At 70.0% G+C, this 16,965-nt stretch overlaps 3 protein-coding genes across 3 annotated transcripts in view; 1 reads left to right on the forward strand and 2 right to left on the reverse strand.

Moving 5' to 3' along the window:
- PERM1 (PPARGC1 and ESRR induced regulator, muscle 1) overlaps positions 1-3,915 on the forward strand; it is a 7,561-nt gene extending 3,646 nt beyond the window's left edge. The window contains 5 exon segments of the mRNA XM_045546583.1: positions 9-166; positions 210-509; positions 610-1,873; positions 2,700-2,825; positions 2,999-3,915. Of these exon segments, the coding sequence (XP_045402539.1) occupies positions 9-166; positions 210-509; positions 610-1,873; positions 2,700-2,825; positions 2,999-3,108 (1,958 nt within the window). The 3' untranslated portion in view covers positions 3,109-3,915.
- A 144-nt stretch (positions 3,916-4,059) lies between these two features.
- Positions 4,060-10,570, reverse strand: PLEKHN1 (pleckstrin homology domain containing N1). The gene is made up of 15 exons (XM_045548814.1): positions 10,340-10,570; positions 10,142-10,247; positions 7,695-7,841; positions 7,514-7,594; positions 7,356-7,428; positions 7,087-7,232; positions 6,903-7,016; positions 6,725-6,805; positions 6,137-6,209; positions 5,671-6,017; positions 5,345-5,491; positions 5,079-5,219; positions 4,739-4,966; positions 4,498-4,546; positions 4,060-4,426 (listed from the first exon to the last, which is right to left on the reverse strand). Exons 1-15 carry the CDS (start codon positions 10,420-10,422, stop codon positions 4,290-4,292), a joined length of 1,953 nt encoding a protein of 650 aa, XP_045404770.1. The 5' UTR covers positions 10,423-10,570; the 3' UTR covers positions 4,060-4,289.
- A 671-nt stretch (positions 10,571-11,241) lies between these two features.
- KLHL17 (kelch like family member 17) lies at positions 11,242-16,249 on the reverse strand. Its single transcript, XM_045548815.1, has 12 exons — positions 15,934-16,249; positions 14,941-15,200; positions 14,723-14,844; positions 14,422-14,643; positions 13,923-14,039; positions 13,478-13,691; positions 13,197-13,341; positions 12,947-13,114; positions 12,522-12,610; positions 12,363-12,436; positions 12,047-12,228; positions 11,242-11,947 (listed from the first exon to the last, which is right to left on the reverse strand). The coding sequence occupies exons 1-12, from the start codon at positions 16,035-16,037 to the stop codon at positions 11,719-11,721; spliced, it is 1,926 nt and encodes a 641-aa protein (XP_045404771.1). The 5' UTR covers positions 16,038-16,249; the 3' UTR covers positions 11,242-11,718.
- Between the last annotated feature and the right edge of the window lie 716 nt (positions 16,250-16,965).

Here is a 16,965-nt window from a genome sequence, read left to right on the forward strand (position 1 = left end):
CCCCGGAGGCCTGCCTCGGAGCCCCGGCCGAAAGAAGAGGCGAGCCGTGGGCGCCAAGGCGGGCAGGAGCTCGGGAGCCCTAGGCCCTGCCCCTGCCCAGCCGGGCTCCCCACTGCTCACGGCCCGGCCCGAGGAGGGCTTGCGCCAGCAGAGCCCACGGGGAGGGGTCCCGCGGCAGGGGCAGCAACACTGGCAGCCGGGCCAGGCAGGAGGAGCTGGGGGCAGACTCTGCAGGAGCTCCTGGGCCTGGCTCAAGTGTCCCTGCACCGGTCACCAGACCAGAGCCAGGTGTGGACCTGTCTACACCTATCTCTACAACTGAGCAAGGTACGGAGCAAATCGGAATGACCCCAAGAGCTGAGCTACACCCAGTGTCCACACCTGCCAAGGGGGCTCATCCAGATGTTGCAATGGCTGAGCCAGATGTGGCTCTGTCTACACCCGCCTCCAAGCCTCCTCCCGACACGGCTGTGTCTACACCCGCCTCCAAGCCTCCTCCCGATACGGCTGTGTCTACACCCGCCTCCAAAGCCTCCCCCCGACACGGCTGTGTCTACACCCGCCTCCAAGCCTCCCCCCGACACGGCTCTGTCTACGCCCGCCTCCAAGCCTCCTCCCGACACGGCTCTGTCTACGCCCGCCTCCAAGCCTCCTCCCGACACGGCTGTGTCTACACCCGCCTCCAAGCCTCCTCCCGACACGGCTCTGTCTACACCCGCCTCCAAGCCTCCACCCGACACGGCTGTGTCTACACCTGCCTCCAAGCCTCCACCCGACATGGCTGTGTCTACACCTGCCTCCAAGCCTCCACCCGACACGGCTGTGTCTACACCCGCTTCCAAGCCTCCCCCCGACACGGCTCTGTCTACACCCTCTTGCAAGTCTAGACTGGATGTAGACCTGTCTACAGTAGGCCCAGGGGTCCAGCCAGAAGTGGCTCCATCCACACGTGTCTCAGCGGCCATCCTGCGTGCAGCTCTGCCTTGCTCTGTCTCTGAGGCCGAGTTGGACGTGGGTGTGTCCACACCTGCTCCCAGAGCTCACGCTGCCCCCCAGCCTGGGGCTGGTGTGGTGGAGACAGAGGCTGTGTCTCCAGGGGGTCCCCGAGCGAAGCCCAGAGTGGAGCCCGTAGCAGGGGCCCCCAGACACCTCTCGGGGGAGCAGCACGTGGGCCCCATCCAAGCCCCCAGGAAGAAGAAAGTCCGATTCTCCATGGCCGTGTCCAGCCCCGAGGAGCCAGGATCAGGGGGGGCCTCGGAACACCCATCGCCGGCCACAGCCCAACCCTCAGCCCCCAGGGTGGCGCCTGGGGGTCGCGGAGGGCCCAGGGCCTGGGACACCGTGGCTGTCGGGCCGCGGCCCACCCAGCCTCGCATCCTTAAGCACCTGCCCCCTCCTGCCCCTTCTGCGCTGGGGACACTGGGTCCCAGGAGCAGCTTTGCTGTGACCCTCCCAGAGGCCTACGAGTTCTTTTTCTGCGACACCATCGAGGAAGAGGAGGAAGATGCTGAGGAGGTGGCAGAGGCCAGCGAGGTTCTGGTCGAAGCCCAGTGGCCGGACATGTGCGAGTTCTTCTTCCGGGACTGCCGAGCCCAGAGGCCGAGGCCCCGGGGGTGCTGCCCCCCAGTCCCAGCCCCAAGGGAGCCTGCGCCGGCCCCTCCGCCTGGAGACCCTGTGCCCATGTCCATCCCTGAGGCCTACGAACACTTCTTCGGGGAGGACAGGTTTGGGGGCGATCTGGGGCCGGCCACCCTGCTCCAGCTGCAGGCCTCAGAGACCCCCAGGCCGGCCTCGCTGGGAGTAGGGCCCAGGGCCCCACCCACTCCGGGCCCCACCCGAGGAGAGCGGCTCGGCTTGGCGGTCAGGCGGGCAGGTGCGTGTTGCTTGGTCCCGTGGCCAGTCCAGGTCCTGGGAACACACTGTCCAGGGAGCTCGGCCAAGAGGGCCGATGGGGAGGGGCAGGCCGGACCCCGGGTCCTCAGGCGGGGGGACTCGGGGACCAGCTGGGAGGGAAGGACTAGCCCGGGCATCCCGGGACATGGTCCAGACAGGGCCGCCCCGGCCAGGCACCGCCCTGTGCTCCGGCCCAAACGGCAGCAGCGCCCTCCCCTGGCGCTGGGGGACAGGTGCCCCCACCCAGGCCTGGCCGCCTTCTGGGTCGGACCCTCGGTGAGACAAGTCTCACGTCCCCTCTGCAAGATGTTTCACCGACCAGGAGGGAGAGGACTCCAGAGGCAATTTGCCCAAACTGGCCCGACTCAGCCACGTCACACGCCACCCTGTGTCTTGGGGCAGAGATGTTGTGGGGAGGAGCTGACTCACACAGGCATGTGCCAGGCAGATGTGTCCCAGGACAGACGTGCCCAGGGCAGATGATTCTCGGGACAGACATGACCTGGGCAGACATGACCTGGGTAGACATGACCTGGGCAGACATGACCAGGGCAGATGATTCTCCGGACAGACATGACCTGGGCAGATGATTCTCAGGACAGACATGACCAGGACAGACATGATCAGGACAGACATGACCTGGGTAGACATGACCAGGGCAGATGATTCTCCGGACAGACATGACCTGGGCAGATGATTCTTGGGACAGACATGACCAGGACAGACATGTCTGGGACACGTGATTCTTGGGACAGCTGTGGCTCAGAGAGGAGCAGCCATAGCTGAGGGACGCTTCTCTTTCCTAGGGGAGCTCCGGGGTCCCCTCACCTCGTTTACCTTCAGCCAGAACGACATGTGCCTGGTGTTTGTGGCCTTTGCAACCTGGGCTGTGAGAACATCAGACCTGCACACACCAGACGCCTGGAAAACAGGTTTGGGGGCGCGGGGCCTGGAGGTCAGATGACAGCAGGGGGTCCAGCAGACGAGGGTGTGCGGGAGGCTGTGCTGACCACGGCCCTCGCCCCCTGAGGGCTGGGTCCCGTCATGTGGGTGGACGGTGGTGCTGGCCGGAGCCGGCCCTCAGGGGACCCTGTGCTTCTCGCAGTCTTGCTGGCCAACATCGGCACCATCTCCGCCATCCGCCACTTCCGCCGGCAGGTGAGGCGAGGGCGCCGCAGCCCCAGCCCCAGCCCCAGCCGCAGCCCCAGCTCCTAGGATCCCGGCAGACCCGGCAGACCCAGGACGCGGCTGTGATGACGAGCGTCGGGAGGGAGGCGGTCGTAGGTGCTGCTGCCTCCACTCAGCCCGGGGGCCAGCCACCAGCAGGGCTGCTCCCGCGCCCGGGCGGGAGACCCCGGCAGTCTGTGTGGGAAGAGGCTGAGGGGAGCCGGCGGGCAGGGCGGCCAGACTGGCACGCAGCACACGGTACCCCGTGAAGCCGGACTGCAGACACGCGGTGTTTGGGACGTACTTATCCTGGGAAATCATTTGTCATCTGAACGTGTATTCAGTCGGCGCCTGCACCATGTGGTGTGTGCAGGAGGTGAGAGGAAGGGCCCGGGCAGCCACGAGGCCCTGCGGTGGTCAAGGCAGGGGACAAGGGCAAGGATGCCGGGGGCCTCGAGGCTGGGGGCTTCTGGAGACCGCCCTGCTAGCAGGTGCGCGGGGCTGGCGAGGGTGCCAAGGCCCCTCCGCACCTTGAGCCCAGGCCTGCTGGGGCGGTGAGCTGGCACCAGACGGGCATGTCCGAAGTGGCTCCAGATGCCCCTGGGGGCTGGGGGCTGGGGCAGAGCCGCAGCCCCTCCTCTGGGGACCCCGGCGAGAGTGCGGAGGCAGAGCTGGGGGCGTCAGCTGTGGGATGGGCCCTGGGGCTCCCTCAGGGCAGCGGGGGGCCCAGGGCTGAGGAGCCGGAGACGGGCGGGTGAGGGCCCTGGCGGTGGGGCACAGGGACGGCGGGAGACCCCGCTGCGGAGTGAGAACGCGTGGACACACAGCACCAATAAAGTCTCTGCTTTTCTCTCATTTAGTGGGTGTCAGCGACTCGCACCAGCCCAGGCAGCGCTGGGACACCCCCACCTCCGCAGGGGCAGCTCACACCTTGCAGACCTCTGACCCTCATGCCCACGCCGCCCCCCCATTCAGGTCCCCCCCCATCCCTCCTGGGGGCAGAGCCGCCCCTGCCCTGTGGTCTGGCCACGCCAGCCGGGCATCCTGGGAGAGGCCCTCCCGCTGCGGGGGAGCAGGGGAGCCAGGCCAGGGCCAGGGCCCCTCTGAACCCAGGGCTCTGGGGACCCCCTTGGCCCCTCTGGAGTCAGCCCCTGACTCGGAATTTGAGGTGGGTCCCGGGTGGCCTGGCCCGTGGGCACAGGTGGTCTTGAGCGGCAGCCCTGTGGGCGTCAGATCCACTGGATGACCGTCCCCTCGGCCCCAGGCTCCCCGAGCCGGACCCACGTCTGCTGGGAGGGAGACGACGTCTTGTCCCAGATACTGTCGTAGCCGGGGCCTTGGCACCTCCTGGGGGACCTGCCGTCCGCTGGGGAGCAGAGACGTGTTGGCGCAGGAAGCAGCAGCTGCCCACCCGGAGGAGACAGGGCCCTCACTCACCTGGCGGAGGCGGCGGGGGTGCCGGGGAGCCCTCCCTGGCAGCGGCGACCTGGGAAGCCCAGACCACACGGCTGAGAGCCGGGAGAGCCTGGGGTGGGGGGCGCGAGACCTGCAGACCCACCTCTGCCTTGCCTGCCCCCCCCACCCCCCGGCTCTGCTTCCCGCCCGGGCTCAGTCCCCACGTTCTGCCCCTCGGAGGCCAGGAGGCCCCCGCAGTGCCCCTCACCCAGGTGCTACTCACAAGCCGAGGAGAGTCCGGGGGCTGCGGCCCCCCACCCTTGACAGAGCCTCGGTGCCTCTGGGAGGCTCGGGACGGCAGGGCCCCCTTCCTGGAGAGCAAGTTGGGGCCGGGGGGGCCGGGGGCGCGGGAGGGGCCGGAGCCGGGGTCAGAGACGGGCACAGACACGGGCACGGAGGGGAACGGGCTCGAGGGCGCAGGTCCGGGGCAGCTCCGCAGGGCACTGAGGATCTGCCGGGGGAGGGTGAGCAACCGAGGCCTGTGCTGGGACCCCCGTGGAGCCAGGGACCCCTCGCCCAGGAGCCCCCAGCCTCCCACTCCTGCCACCCCGCAGGGCACTGACCTCATCCAGGCCCCCGACATCTGTGACCTTGCGGTGGGAGGTGGCGGGCGGCGTGTAGGGGTCAGCGTAGAGTGGGGAGTGTGGCGTCTCCAGGGTGTGGTCTGGGGCCTCAGGGCCACCCTCCCGGCTCAGCCTGCTCAGCTGCAGGGCAGGGTCGGGGAGACGGTGTCGGCTGGACGTAGCCCGCCTGGGGGGGGCCGGGCCAGCTGGGCTGGGAGACGGGCCGGGGGGAGCGGGCGGGAGCTGGGTCGGGGCGCTGGGCCCACCTCGGTCAGGTCCAGGCGCAGGTGCTGTGGGGCGGCCGCGCCTGGCCCCTCTGCCCCGGCCTTGCTCCTCGGTGACCGGCTGCTGCCACTGCGTCTCAGCTCTGCCCTCCGACGGCTAATGCTGGTGCCACCAGGGCTAGCCTGGTCCTGTGGGGACCAGGAACCTTCCAGAAACAGAAAGCCCCCCAAGACCCTCTCCCAGGCAACTCTCTGAGGCTGTGGGGAGCTCCCGCCAGCCCAAGTCCACCCCCAGGAACGAGGGTCCAGGCTTCCCACACCTGCCTCAGCCTGCTCCCCACTTCCGTCTGCCACCCCCGGGTACGCACGGGCGCGGGCTGGGCCGGGCAGCCTGCCGGGGACGGCACCGAGGACCCAGGCAGGGCGTGGCTGGTGCGGGTGGACGGGGGCTCCAGGCGTCCTGAGTCCCGGCTGGCCCGTCCGTCTGGGGAGTGAGCTGCCGCCCATGGCCTAGCACCAGGGTGAGCCGTGCCGGACGCTCCCCGCCCAGCCCCTGCCCAGGGCCTCACCTGTGGGGGCACCTGGTGCCCCGGAACACCCTCTGCACTGGACCGCAGGTGCGGGTCCCTGCCGGAGACAGTCCTCAGGCAGGACAGCCAGTGGCTGTGGTCCTCGTAGCTGGCGCACACCACGCGGATGGTGTTGATGAGGGGCCCTGGCACACAGACGTGAGGCGTGGCGCAGCCTGCGGGTCCCCAGAGAGTGGGGCGTCCGCCAGGCTCCCGCCCTCCCAACGGCCTGATGGGCAGAGGCCGGGGTGGGCTCAGGCCGCACCTTCAATCAGGAACGAGTGGGCCTCCTCCTCCTCCTCCGGCCGGATGTCAACCGCGCTGAGCGGCAGCTCGCCCTGTGGGGCAGCGAGTGAGGCCGGCCCCCACGCCCGGCCCCAGAGCGGGGCTGGAACGCGGACAGCCGGACACCAGGCGGACACCGCGGGGCCAGGGCCAGCCAGACAGACACAGACAGAAGCTTGCTGGCCCCCCGGTGTCACCCACCAAAACTGGGTTGGGGTCACAGGGACGCTGTTGCCAGTGACTGAAGTTCACTCCGAGTGCGCACCACCAGCACGCTCCAGCCCCAGAGGAACTGCGCCACACACACGCGTGAGCACACACGCACACGCCCTCACGGGGCAGGAGTACACGGGTGACTCCCAGCAGGGCTCCCCTCCTGTGCCACCCCCCCTCGGCTGGGCCCTCCTTCACATCGGGCTGGGACCAGGCTGACCAGGGCAGCGGGGCCAGGTGGGCGGGCCCGGCACTGTCCCAGCAGGCCCCGAAATTCAGGTTCCTCCTGAGTCACCGCCCCCACCCGCCCCCACGCCGGTGCCTCCCTGGCCAGGGCCACGGGGGAGGGACCCACCTTAAAGCAAAGCCCGTCTGGTTCCTCCGAGAAGATGCCCAGCGAGGCCGGGTACAGGACCAGCAGCCGCTCCCACTGCTCCTGCGGGGACGGCAGGGGGCCGGGGCTGGTGCGGGTGCCCTGGCCGGCCCTGCCGCCCCCCTCCCGGTCTCCCCACAGCCCCGCCCCTCCCACCCACCTGGGAGGGCAGGTGCTGCAGCCTGACCCTGGAGGCGCAGAGGGCACTGCCCACCGACTCGCGCCCCGAGGCCGTCCGCAGCCGGCTCAGACGGCGCTGCAGCGTCCAGGGTAGCTCGTCCTGGGGGGGCCCCTGGTGAGGAGACAGTCAGGGCAGGCGGGAGGGTTGGGGCGGGGAAGGGCACGGGGTCCCCGGCACTGACCTGCGGGGCTGCTGAGTGGCAGCGCCGCAGCCCCCTGACGAGGGCCACCTGCTTCTCCAGGTGGTAGAGCCAGCGGTCCCGCTCCGCTTCGCTGGGGCAGAGCAGCAGCAGGGGTGCGGGCAGCGGGCCTGCGGGAGGAAGGGCAGAGAGGGCTGGGCTGGGCAGAGCCCGGAGCCCCAGGGCCCAGAGGGAAGCCCCCTGGGGCCTGTGTCAGGAGGCACCTTTGGGGACAGGGGGCATCCCCCACACACCTGTGATCTGGAAGGCATGCTCCTGGGACCCTTCGACCGGGCACACGCTCAGCTCTGTCAGTGGTAGCAGCCCCTGCCAGGGCACAGGGGACGGGGGGCTGCAGGGACTTGTGGAGGGACGGCCGGATGCACCCCAACCCCACCACCCTCTGCCTCACCTGGAAGGTGAGTCCCTCGGCGCTGTGGGCCTGGAAGTACAGGTGGGAGGGGAACAGCTCCAGGTAGCAGTCGCTGACGTCCTGCGGGGACAGCAAGGCCCCCGTCTGAGGGTCTGGGGAGGAGTCCCAGGCTGGCGGGGACCGTCCCCGAGCTCGCCCTGCCTGGCCCGCCGGCCCCCACCTGGCTGTGCTGGAACCGCAGCTGGACCTTGGCGTAGTGCACGACCTTGCCCAGGTTCCTCACGGGCACCCTGCGCCGCCCCTTCTTGAACACGCTCAGGAACGGCTGCTCCAGGGGTTCCGGCTGACTGTCCAGGCCCGGGAGGTCCTGGGGGGCAGAGGGCAGGGAGGAGGCTCGGCCTGGGCCCCCGCCGGCTCACGTCCACACGGCCACAGACATGCAGGGACCGTCTACACACAGACCGTCACGCACATGCACAGGGCCCTGCACCCCCACAGCCCCTACATGTGGAGACACGGTAGTGGCAGAACACACACACACGCACGCACGCACACACACGCACGCACACGCACGCACACGCGTGCTACCCGGGCTAGAGGTCGGCACTGTGAGGTTTGCACTCTGCGGATTCGACCCTTCTCACTGTTTCCCAAGCCGGAAACCCTGTTTTTGTTACTCAGCCTCCGGAGACCTGTCAGGGGAGTTTTGGGGCATCTGGGTGGGAAAATGCTAACGCTCAAAACCCCTATCAGCTGGGGAACCTTCCACACCTGGATCTACCACGACATACACACAAACCAGCAAAGGCCCTGACCTGAACCGTTGGCCAGTGTCCTTGAGGAAGTGCCCCCTCCCCGACAGCACGGTACCAGAGGAGGCGAAGAGACTACCTGAGCTCCCCCCCACGGCACGCCCCGTCTGCCTCGGTCTCCCCACAGACGCCCCGAGGCCTCTGTGACCTGCCCCCTCTGCCCTCCCTCGGGCACCCCGGGCCTTTGTGCCCCGTCCTCACTCCTTCAGGCTCTGCTCAGACCCCACCTTCTCCTCGGGGCACTCTCTGGAAACCCCCAGATTCCAGCCTCCCCTGGTGCCCGGCGGCCCTGTGCCCACTCCTCTCCCTGGCACGGACCCCGGTCTGACTTGCTGTATTTTTCACCGACTTGTCTGGTCCTGCTTCTGCCATGGGAAGGGACACAGTCTGTCCGTCTCCCTCACTGCTGCCCCCAGGCCTGGGTGCTGGAGGGAGGGAGGCTGGTCCACAGCACACTTGGCCAGTCCCACATGGGGGCTTGATCCCAGCCTAGGGGCCAGAGGGGACGGTGCCAGCCCGGGTCTGGGGAGGGGTGTGATTCCCAGGCTGGGCTAATGCCCCTTGGTAAGCCCAGGAATGTGAGCAGACAGACATGTGGCCGTCCTGCCGCTGGGTGGGGCCTCCTGCACCCACACCCGGCGTGTGAACTGACGCCAGGATGGCACCACAAAAAATAGGCCACAAATCAGGAAGGGCTAAGGCAGCCGGTGCTGTGGCCCAGGGAGGGCTCTGCCGCGGCAGGGCCAGCACCCACCTGGAGCCAGATCTGAGCACCGGCTGCTCCCCCGGCCCCCCTCCTGCGGTTCAACACGTCCTGGCCCCCCTCCGGCCACTGTGTCCTGGCAAAGGAGGACACAAGGCCACCACGCCCCGTGGGACCCTATCAGCCGCCTGGGCCTGGACAGAGGAGTAGGGTCTGATGTGGCCACACGAAGGGACCCTACCCGGGTGGGCCAGGCACCCGCCCCATCCACTGCTCTGAGGCAGCCCCTGCCTGCGGGGCTGAGGGGAGGCACCGGTGGGGTCCGGACGCCCACGCCAGCTGCTGGACCGAGAGCTCGGTGTGGAGTCACCACCGTCCCGTCCCCTGGATGTGCCTGGGCTCCCGCATCCACTCCAGCAGAAGTGTCCCCTGGTGGGGGCTGCACTGGGGGGTCCTGTCAGCCCTGCAGCGTGGGCTCCACCTCGGTCCCCCAGCCCAGAGTCCCGCCTGCACCCTGCCCTCAGCAGGGGCTGGGGGGGTGGCGTGGGTATCTTGCCACCGAGAGCTGGACTCGCAGTGCTTGGGAGCCACTTCCCTCCCACGGGGCCCAGGCAGGTGGGAGGCAGAGCCAGCCGGGGAGTCGGGAGTCACTGTGGGTGCAGGTGCCCATACCCAGGAGCAGCTCCCGCCATTCCCCCCAGGGAGAAACCGAGGCCCAGATGTTCCCCTGGAGCCCCTGACTCGAGTGACGCCTCCCACAGTGGCGTGAGATGCCTGCGCCAGACCCCAGCACCGGGAGACCTGGAGGCCCCGCCCGGCCGCCCCGCCCCTGCCGGCTGGGGCTGACTCAGTCCCGGCCGGTTTCGCTGCCCGGGCAGACTTTCGGCAGATGAGCTCCCAGGGCGCGGCAGCGTCTGCTTCCCCACCTGGGTCTTGGGGTCTCGATCCCGATCCCCCCGGGCAAAGGCAGACGCCCCCCAGCTGTGCCAAGACACAGTGCACACTGGCAGTCACACACCCGGGACACACATGCCAGCACACGCAGGCCCACGGAGCGGGCAGAGCCACACTGGCAGAGCAGCCGCGGGTGACACGGGCCACGCACGGACCCCGGGGCTCCAGGCGGCCCCTCCAGCGCCGCGCTGTGCTCACCGTCCCCGGGATGTAACGGAAGAGCTTGTTGTCGGCGGCAGCGGCGTCCCTGTCGTGAGCGGCCTCGGTGCTGAACAAGCCAGCCAGCTTCCTCGCGCTGTCCTCTCTGGGGACAAGGGAAGGGGCTCACGGCCTGGCCGCAGGTGCAGGCTGAGGGCGACCCCGTGCCTGGCAGCCAAGGCCCCGCCCCGCCCTCACCTGCTCCCCTTCAGCGAGGGCTTCCTGGAGAAGGAGGCCCGGAGCCTGCGGGGGGCCTGAGGGACGCAGTGGCTGTTCCCCATGGGTGGCAGCCGCCCGAGCCAAGCTGGTCGGCCGGTCGGGTCTGGGTCTGTCTGTCCGAGCCTCCTGTCCCCGCCTCCCGCTGGCAGGCAGGGCTGGGGACGTCCTGCCCCTACCGAGGGCAGGCGAGGGTGGAGCTTCCCTGGGAGGGGTTTGGCCCCTACCTGAGCCTTCCAGCTCCCGCCTGGGTCCCACGCACGTGCAGACCAGCCTGGGGCAGGGCAGAGGGCGTCCGTGCAGGGGTCTGCCGGAACCCACCTGCTCGTGGTCAGGAGGGCTGGCCCTGGATGCTGCAGCTCGGGGAACCCAGGGACCCCCTTCCAGTCCCACCTCCCATCAGCACGAGCAAACATCCTGTTTCCACCTGAGCCCTCTGAGTCAGCAGTGACTGGTGGTGCGCTCACTCAGCCGCCAGGCACCGGGAAGAGGAAGCCTCCTCTCCGCCCGGGTGACCCTCACGCCAGGCGCAAGTCAGGGACCCCAAGGCTTAAGGTGAGTCAGGAAGGCAGCAACATGCCCTCTGGCTGCTCAGGTCAGTGGTGACGACGGGGGCCATGCTGTCCCCACCCCCAGAGCCTGGGGTGTGGCAAGGGCTCAAGGCCCCAGGACCAGGCTGGCAGCAAACTGCACTCGGGGCGGGTGCTCGGCCACAGGACAGCTCAGCTGCTGCTCCGCCCAGGTGCAGCTGTGCTGCAGTGGCAGCCCCTGGACACCAGTGCACCATGGCACATAGGCCCTCAGACCCTCCACCCAGAGCCCTGGCCGTGCGGCAGCCCAACGAGGTAGAGGGACGCCAGAGAGCACACTCAGCCTCAAGCCCATGGAGCCAGGACACGCGTTTATTGTTCAAGTTGGCTCATATTGCTGTGTAGGGTCCGTGTGCACACGTGTGTGCTTGGTACAAGGTCCAGAAAGGACAGGGACACGGGAAGGAAGCCTGCTCTGTGCCCTTCCCGAGCCGTGTGCTACGTGGGGGCTGGGGTCTGCACCTGCTGGGAAAGCCCCCCCCACTCCAGCGACAGAGTGGGGCACAGGGTCCCCCAAGACGCGTGAGCCCCACATGCTTCACTCCGGCTGCCCCCAAAGCACGGAGCAGGGGTGACACTCGGGAGGGCCGCGTGTTTCAGGAGCAGACGCGGTGAACGGCGGCTGCCATGCTGTTCACCCCTCGATAAATAACGAGTAAATAAATAAACGAACATGAGAATGAGCACAGACACGGACAGACGGCGTGGGGTGTCCCTGGTGGGGCCGCGCACCCCCTTAAGGCATGTGGAAGGCGAGGGCGCTGCGGCGGGTCAGAGGCTGGTGGAGGACACGGACAGCGTGGGCGAGGACGGCGGCGGGAAGTTGAGCAGCTCCAGCACGGCGGCGCCCACGCTGCTGCGCCGCGTGAACATGCAGGACGCGGCCACCCACTTGTTGGTCCTGGGGTTGTACTTCTCGATGGAGTTGAGGCTGGAGCTGCCGTCGTTGCCGCCCACGGCATACAGCCAGCCGTCCATGGCCACCAGGTCGTGCGTGCTCCTGGGGGGACGGGCGGGGTGGGGTGAGGTGGGGCGCCCTCTCTTGTGCGGGGGGGCTCCGAGACCCACCCCTCCCCGGCAGCCCCCGCCCCGGGCAGACCTGCGGATGTTCATGGGCGCCACGCTCTCCCAGGCACCGGCCTTCGGGCTGTATCTCTCCACCGAGTTGAGGCAGCTGGTGCCATCGTTGCCCCCCGCCACGTACAGGGTGCCCTCCAGCACCGCCACGCCCGCCGAGCTGCGGCGGCTCAGCATGGAGGCCACGGGCGTCCACGCGTTCACCTGGCGGGTGAGGGGTCGTGCTGGATGCAGCCCTGCCTCGGGCATCCTGCCCCCCACGGCCCCTCTGCAGGGCGGGCTGGGAGTGGGGGTGCCCAGGCAGCACTGGGGGTGACTGGGAGGGGTGCCTTATGCACCTGGGGTTCATACTTCTCCACGGTGGCCAGGTGCGAGGAGCTGTCGTAGCCGCCCACGGCGTACAGGGTCCCATCTGCGGGAAGCCAACATACCCGTGGCGCCCCTGCTGGGTGCAGGCTCTGGGGGGCGGGCGCCCACAGCACAGGCCCAGCACCCACCGAGCGTGGCCACGCGCACGTATCGCCTCCGGGTGCTCATGGCAGCGACAGATGTCCACGTTCCCGTCAGCGGGTCGTAGCGCTCGGCACTGTGGGCACCAGGGCTGCCGCTGACCCTCAGCGGAGTCCCCAGGACCTGCCTCCCCAGGGAACGGCTGAAATCTCATGCCGGGGAATCACAGACACTTGGACCCCAGAGTCCTACTGGAGTGACAGGCAGGGCCTGCTGGTGGGCACAGGCCAGGGGCTGCCTGACACTCGGGGCGGGTGTCCACCAGGTGCAGCCCCCGCTCTGGTGGGCAGGGCCCCAGACGAGCAAAGGGCCTGGTACTGCCAAGGCCTGGGGTGCGGAGGCCCCAGGCACACAAGGCCTCACCTCCGGCTTCGGGGCTCTGCCAGGCCGCGCGGCCTCATCCCAACCGCACCTGTTCAAGCAGGAGGCCCCGTCGTAGCCGCCAGCTGCGTACAGCAGCCCGTGGAGGGCAGCCACGCCCAGGCAGCTTCGTCTCGTGCCCATGGACACCTCGGGCTGCCACGTGTTGGTCACAGGATCGTACGACTCCACGGTAGCCAGGTCTGAAGTCCCGTCATAGCTGGGAGAGGAGCCCCCTCTTGGTCACGGCAGGCCCAATGGGGGCACGCCAGACCCCGACCCGAGACCGGCCCCGTGCTTACCCGCCCACGGCGTACAGACGGTTCCCAACAGCAGCAACGCCCACGCGGGCCCGGCGTGTGGACATGGAGGCCACCACGTGCCAGCGGTCGGTGCGCGTGTCATAGGCTTCACAGTCCCCGTGGATGGCGAACAGGCTCCCGCCGCCTGGGGAAGGGTAGGGGGGGAGGGAGGGAAAGTCGGGACCCGACCAGCATGGGGTGGGCTGGGCTTGGCTTGTGCGGGCCGTGGGGTGGAAGGCACAGGGCGGGGACGTGAGCAGGAGGGAATGAGGTGGCCGTACCCACGGCAAAGAGCACGGGGCCAGCCCCCTCACAGCGCCGGGGCCGCGTGCGGCTGGTGCCCAGGACGCCCCTCTGTTCGGGCAGCAGGTGGAACTTGAGGGCTTCGATGAGCAGATCCTTGCAGTCGGGGTGGTGCCTCACCAGGCTCTCAGCGTCCACGTGACCCAGCAGGAAGTCTCGGCTCAGCAGGGGCAGCCGCACGCACTTCATCAGCTGTGCAGAGGTTGCCGAGGTCAGGCAGGGCCCCCAGACACACTCATCCCAGGGCTAAGGCTCCCCCGCCCCCCACCAGGTGTCTGCACCCCCCTGTGTGATGGATTCTTCCTGCAGTAGGAACCTGCACCACCCCACGGAGTCCTGAACACGGGGAGGCCAGGGCACATGGAGGTCCCCAACCATCTGCGGTCCCCCAACACCGCGGACAACCCCAGGGCCCGACCTCACCCTTGGCACGTGCTGCCTACGGGCGTCTACGTCGTGCTTGACCCAACTCAAGACCGCGCGGTAGACGTCTTCCTCAGAAGGGACGTTCAGGCTGTCGCTAGAGACCAGTTCCAGCACCTGGGGGTGGGGTCCTCGGACCTGAGACCTGGGGAGGGTCCCGTGGGCCCAGAGAACCCTGCGGGTGCCTAGGAGGAAGGGTCCAGCCAGGGGTGCAACGTTCACACGGGGAGGAGCCGAGCAGGCTCAGGAGCCACAGCCCAGACTCCCGGGTCCAGGACGGTCTTGGGGCTGTGACCAGGAGCTCGGTGGGGACAGGATGGGTCGGCCATCAGAGGCGATGGCTTGCGTGGGGTCGGAAGATGGGGACAGTGTTGGGGGAGCCAGGGGAAGGGTGGCGGGGCTGGAACATGGGTCAGAGCCCCGGAAGGAGGGCAGGGGCCTGGCCGGGGGGGGGACCTCGGGGGCCGTGGGCCTGGCCTGGGCCCGGCTGGCACGTTACCTGCTTCAGCGGCAGCAGCATGAACTCCTCAGTCTTGGCCACGTCCACGAAGTGCTGCAGCACGTACCTGTGGGCAGCCTTGAGCAAGTCGCTGCAGGAGTGTGTGTCGGCAAAGCCCCGGATGCCCAGGCAGTTGGAAGGGTCCAGCTGGCTCAGCAGGAACTTGCAGCAGGCGTCTCGGACACCGTTCAGCTGCAGGAGGCTGGCGGCCGGGAGCAGAGTCTGCAGCAGGAAGACGAGGGTGAGGCAGGAGAAGGCGGGGAGACCAGGGGGCGTGGACGTGGGGACAGGGCAGCCTCACCTGCACGTTGCCCTCGCCCACCACGATCTCAGCCGTGTACGCAAACTGCACCAGCTGGTCCAGCGCCTGAGGGTCGATGTCGTGCAGCGTCACGTGGGTCTGACGGCTCTCGCTCATCTCATCTGTGGGGACAGTGGGTCAGGCCGCTGCCAGCCCCGCGAGGGAGATCTGCAGAGAGCCCTCCCGGTGCTACGGAGTTGCACAAAGACGGTACTTGCTTGTGAACATGGCGTGGAAGTAGGGGCTGCAAGAGGCCAGCACCACTTTGTGCGCGCGGATCTCCTTGGCAGCCACGTGCAGCACGATGTCGCACAGGAGGCCCCTTTGCCTCATGCGGCTCATGGCCACGAAGGCGTCGTGGTAGTGCCGCTTGGAGTTGTGGGCCACGCTGTGACCCTCCCGGGTCAGCAGCTGCACGGTGCCCTCCATGGGGGCCGCGGGCCGCGCCTGCCGGGGACGCGCACGCTCCGCCTCGGGGCTGCGGGCAGCAGGGCCGGTCAGGGTCCGCCCTGCAGGGAGCTGCTCCCGCTCCCGCCCGCCAGCAGGTCCCCGCTCGGTGCTGTCGGGGACCCGGCTCTACCCCTGCCGCCAGCGGCCCGGCCCTCGGGGACCTGGTGCAGCCTCCGATGCCCACGGCCCTCGGGCGCCGCGCACCGGCTCAGGGCCCCGTGGGGCTGCGAGGGGAGCGGGCCAGGGCCGCGGCGGCTCCGGGAGGACCCTGCACAGCCGGCCTGACCTCCCGTGACCCCGCTCTTGCCAGCAGACTCAAGGGCGGCGGGAGTGGCCGGAGCAGCCCCCCGTCCCCCGCCGGCCGCCCCTCCCTCCTCGGTCGCCCCGACCCGGCCCCCCACCCCCCTCCGGCCGCCCCTCCCTCCCAGCCCCCCACCGGCCTCCCCGCCCCCCGCCCCTCCCTCCTCGGCCCCCCCAACACGGCCTCCCCGACCCCCGCCAGCCGCCCCTCCGTCCCCGGCCCCCCAGCCCCCTCCAGCCGCCCCTCCCTCCCCGCTCCCCACCGGCCGCCCCTCCGTCCCCGGCCCCCCAGCCCCCTCCAGCCGTCCCTCCCTCCCCGCCCCCCACCGGCCTCCCCGCCCCCCGCCCCTCCGTCCCCGGCCCCCCAGCCCCCTCCAGCCGTCCCTCCCTCCCCGACCCCCGCCGGCCGCCCCTCCGTCCCCGGCCATCCCCGGCGGTCTCCCCGGCCCCCGCCCACTCACGCAGGCGGCTGCGGCGCCGGCGCCGGCGCCTCGGGCCCGGGCCCGGGGCTGCCGTGCTCCGGGCTCTGCGTCCTGCCGGCCGGGCGCTCGCTGCGCGGCTGCATGGGCTCGGCCGCCGGACCCGCCGCCGATGCGCGGAGGACGCGCGGTCGAGCGGACGCGGGCACGGCTGGAGGACTGCTCGGCGGTGGCGGCCCCTTCGCGTCGCGCTCTCCCGCCGCCCGGACGCAGCCGCCCGCGGCCGTTGTTTCTCGGCGCCGCCCGCCCCGCCTTCCGCGAGGCTTCGGGACCCGACGCCGGACGAGGATCCTTCCCGCGCACGGCCCACCCCCTCCTCCAAGAAGCCCCCCGGCCCCGCCGCCTGCCGCTTCCCGACCCCCAACTCCCCCCGTCCGCGGCCAGGCGGCCCCCGCGTGCCGCGCTGGGGCCGGGGCTCGAGCGCCGGGTCCTGGGCAGGCCCCTTCCCGTCCGTGCTGCGGCGGACTCGCCCCACGCGCCCCCGCGGGCACCGGCCGTGCGCTCGGCGCTGGCTGCCTGGGCGAGGACGGGGCACCGCCCGGAGCCGCGCGTGCTCCCCGGAACCGCCTCCCGCGCGGCCTGGCCGTCCAGGCCCGCGCACCCGGGCCCCAGGCCGGTCGGGGAGCGCCGGCGCCGGCCTCCGGCCCGCTGGCGGCTCCACAGACGGGGTGGCGGCTGGGCCGGGGCAAGGCCGGCCGGCCGTGGGGCGCCGTCGGTTTTCCCGCCAGCTGCCTGTCTAGGCCATCGCCGCCTCCGTCTTTCTTTCCGGGGAGAGGTCTCGCCCTGTCGCCCAGGCTGGAGCGCAGTGGCGGGATCACGGCTCACTGCAGCCTCCAGCTCCTGGGCTCGGGCGTCCCGCGTGGATGGGGCCACAGGCGTCGCCACGCCGGCTCGACATTGCGGCTTCTGTTCCTCTTCGTTTTTCCGACTGGATCCCCAGCTCTGTACTGTTGATTTGTGAGCGCTCTTTGCATAGGAGTCGTTGTCACGGCACGGTCTATTGGTGCAGCCAGG

The sequence above is a fragment of the Lemur catta genome, chromosome 3, assembly GCF_020740605.2.
Source record: "Lemur catta isolate mLemCat1 chromosome 3, mLemCat1.pri, whole genome shotgun sequence".
NCBI lineage: Eukaryota > Metazoa > Chordata > Mammalia > Primates > Lemuridae > Lemur > Lemur catta.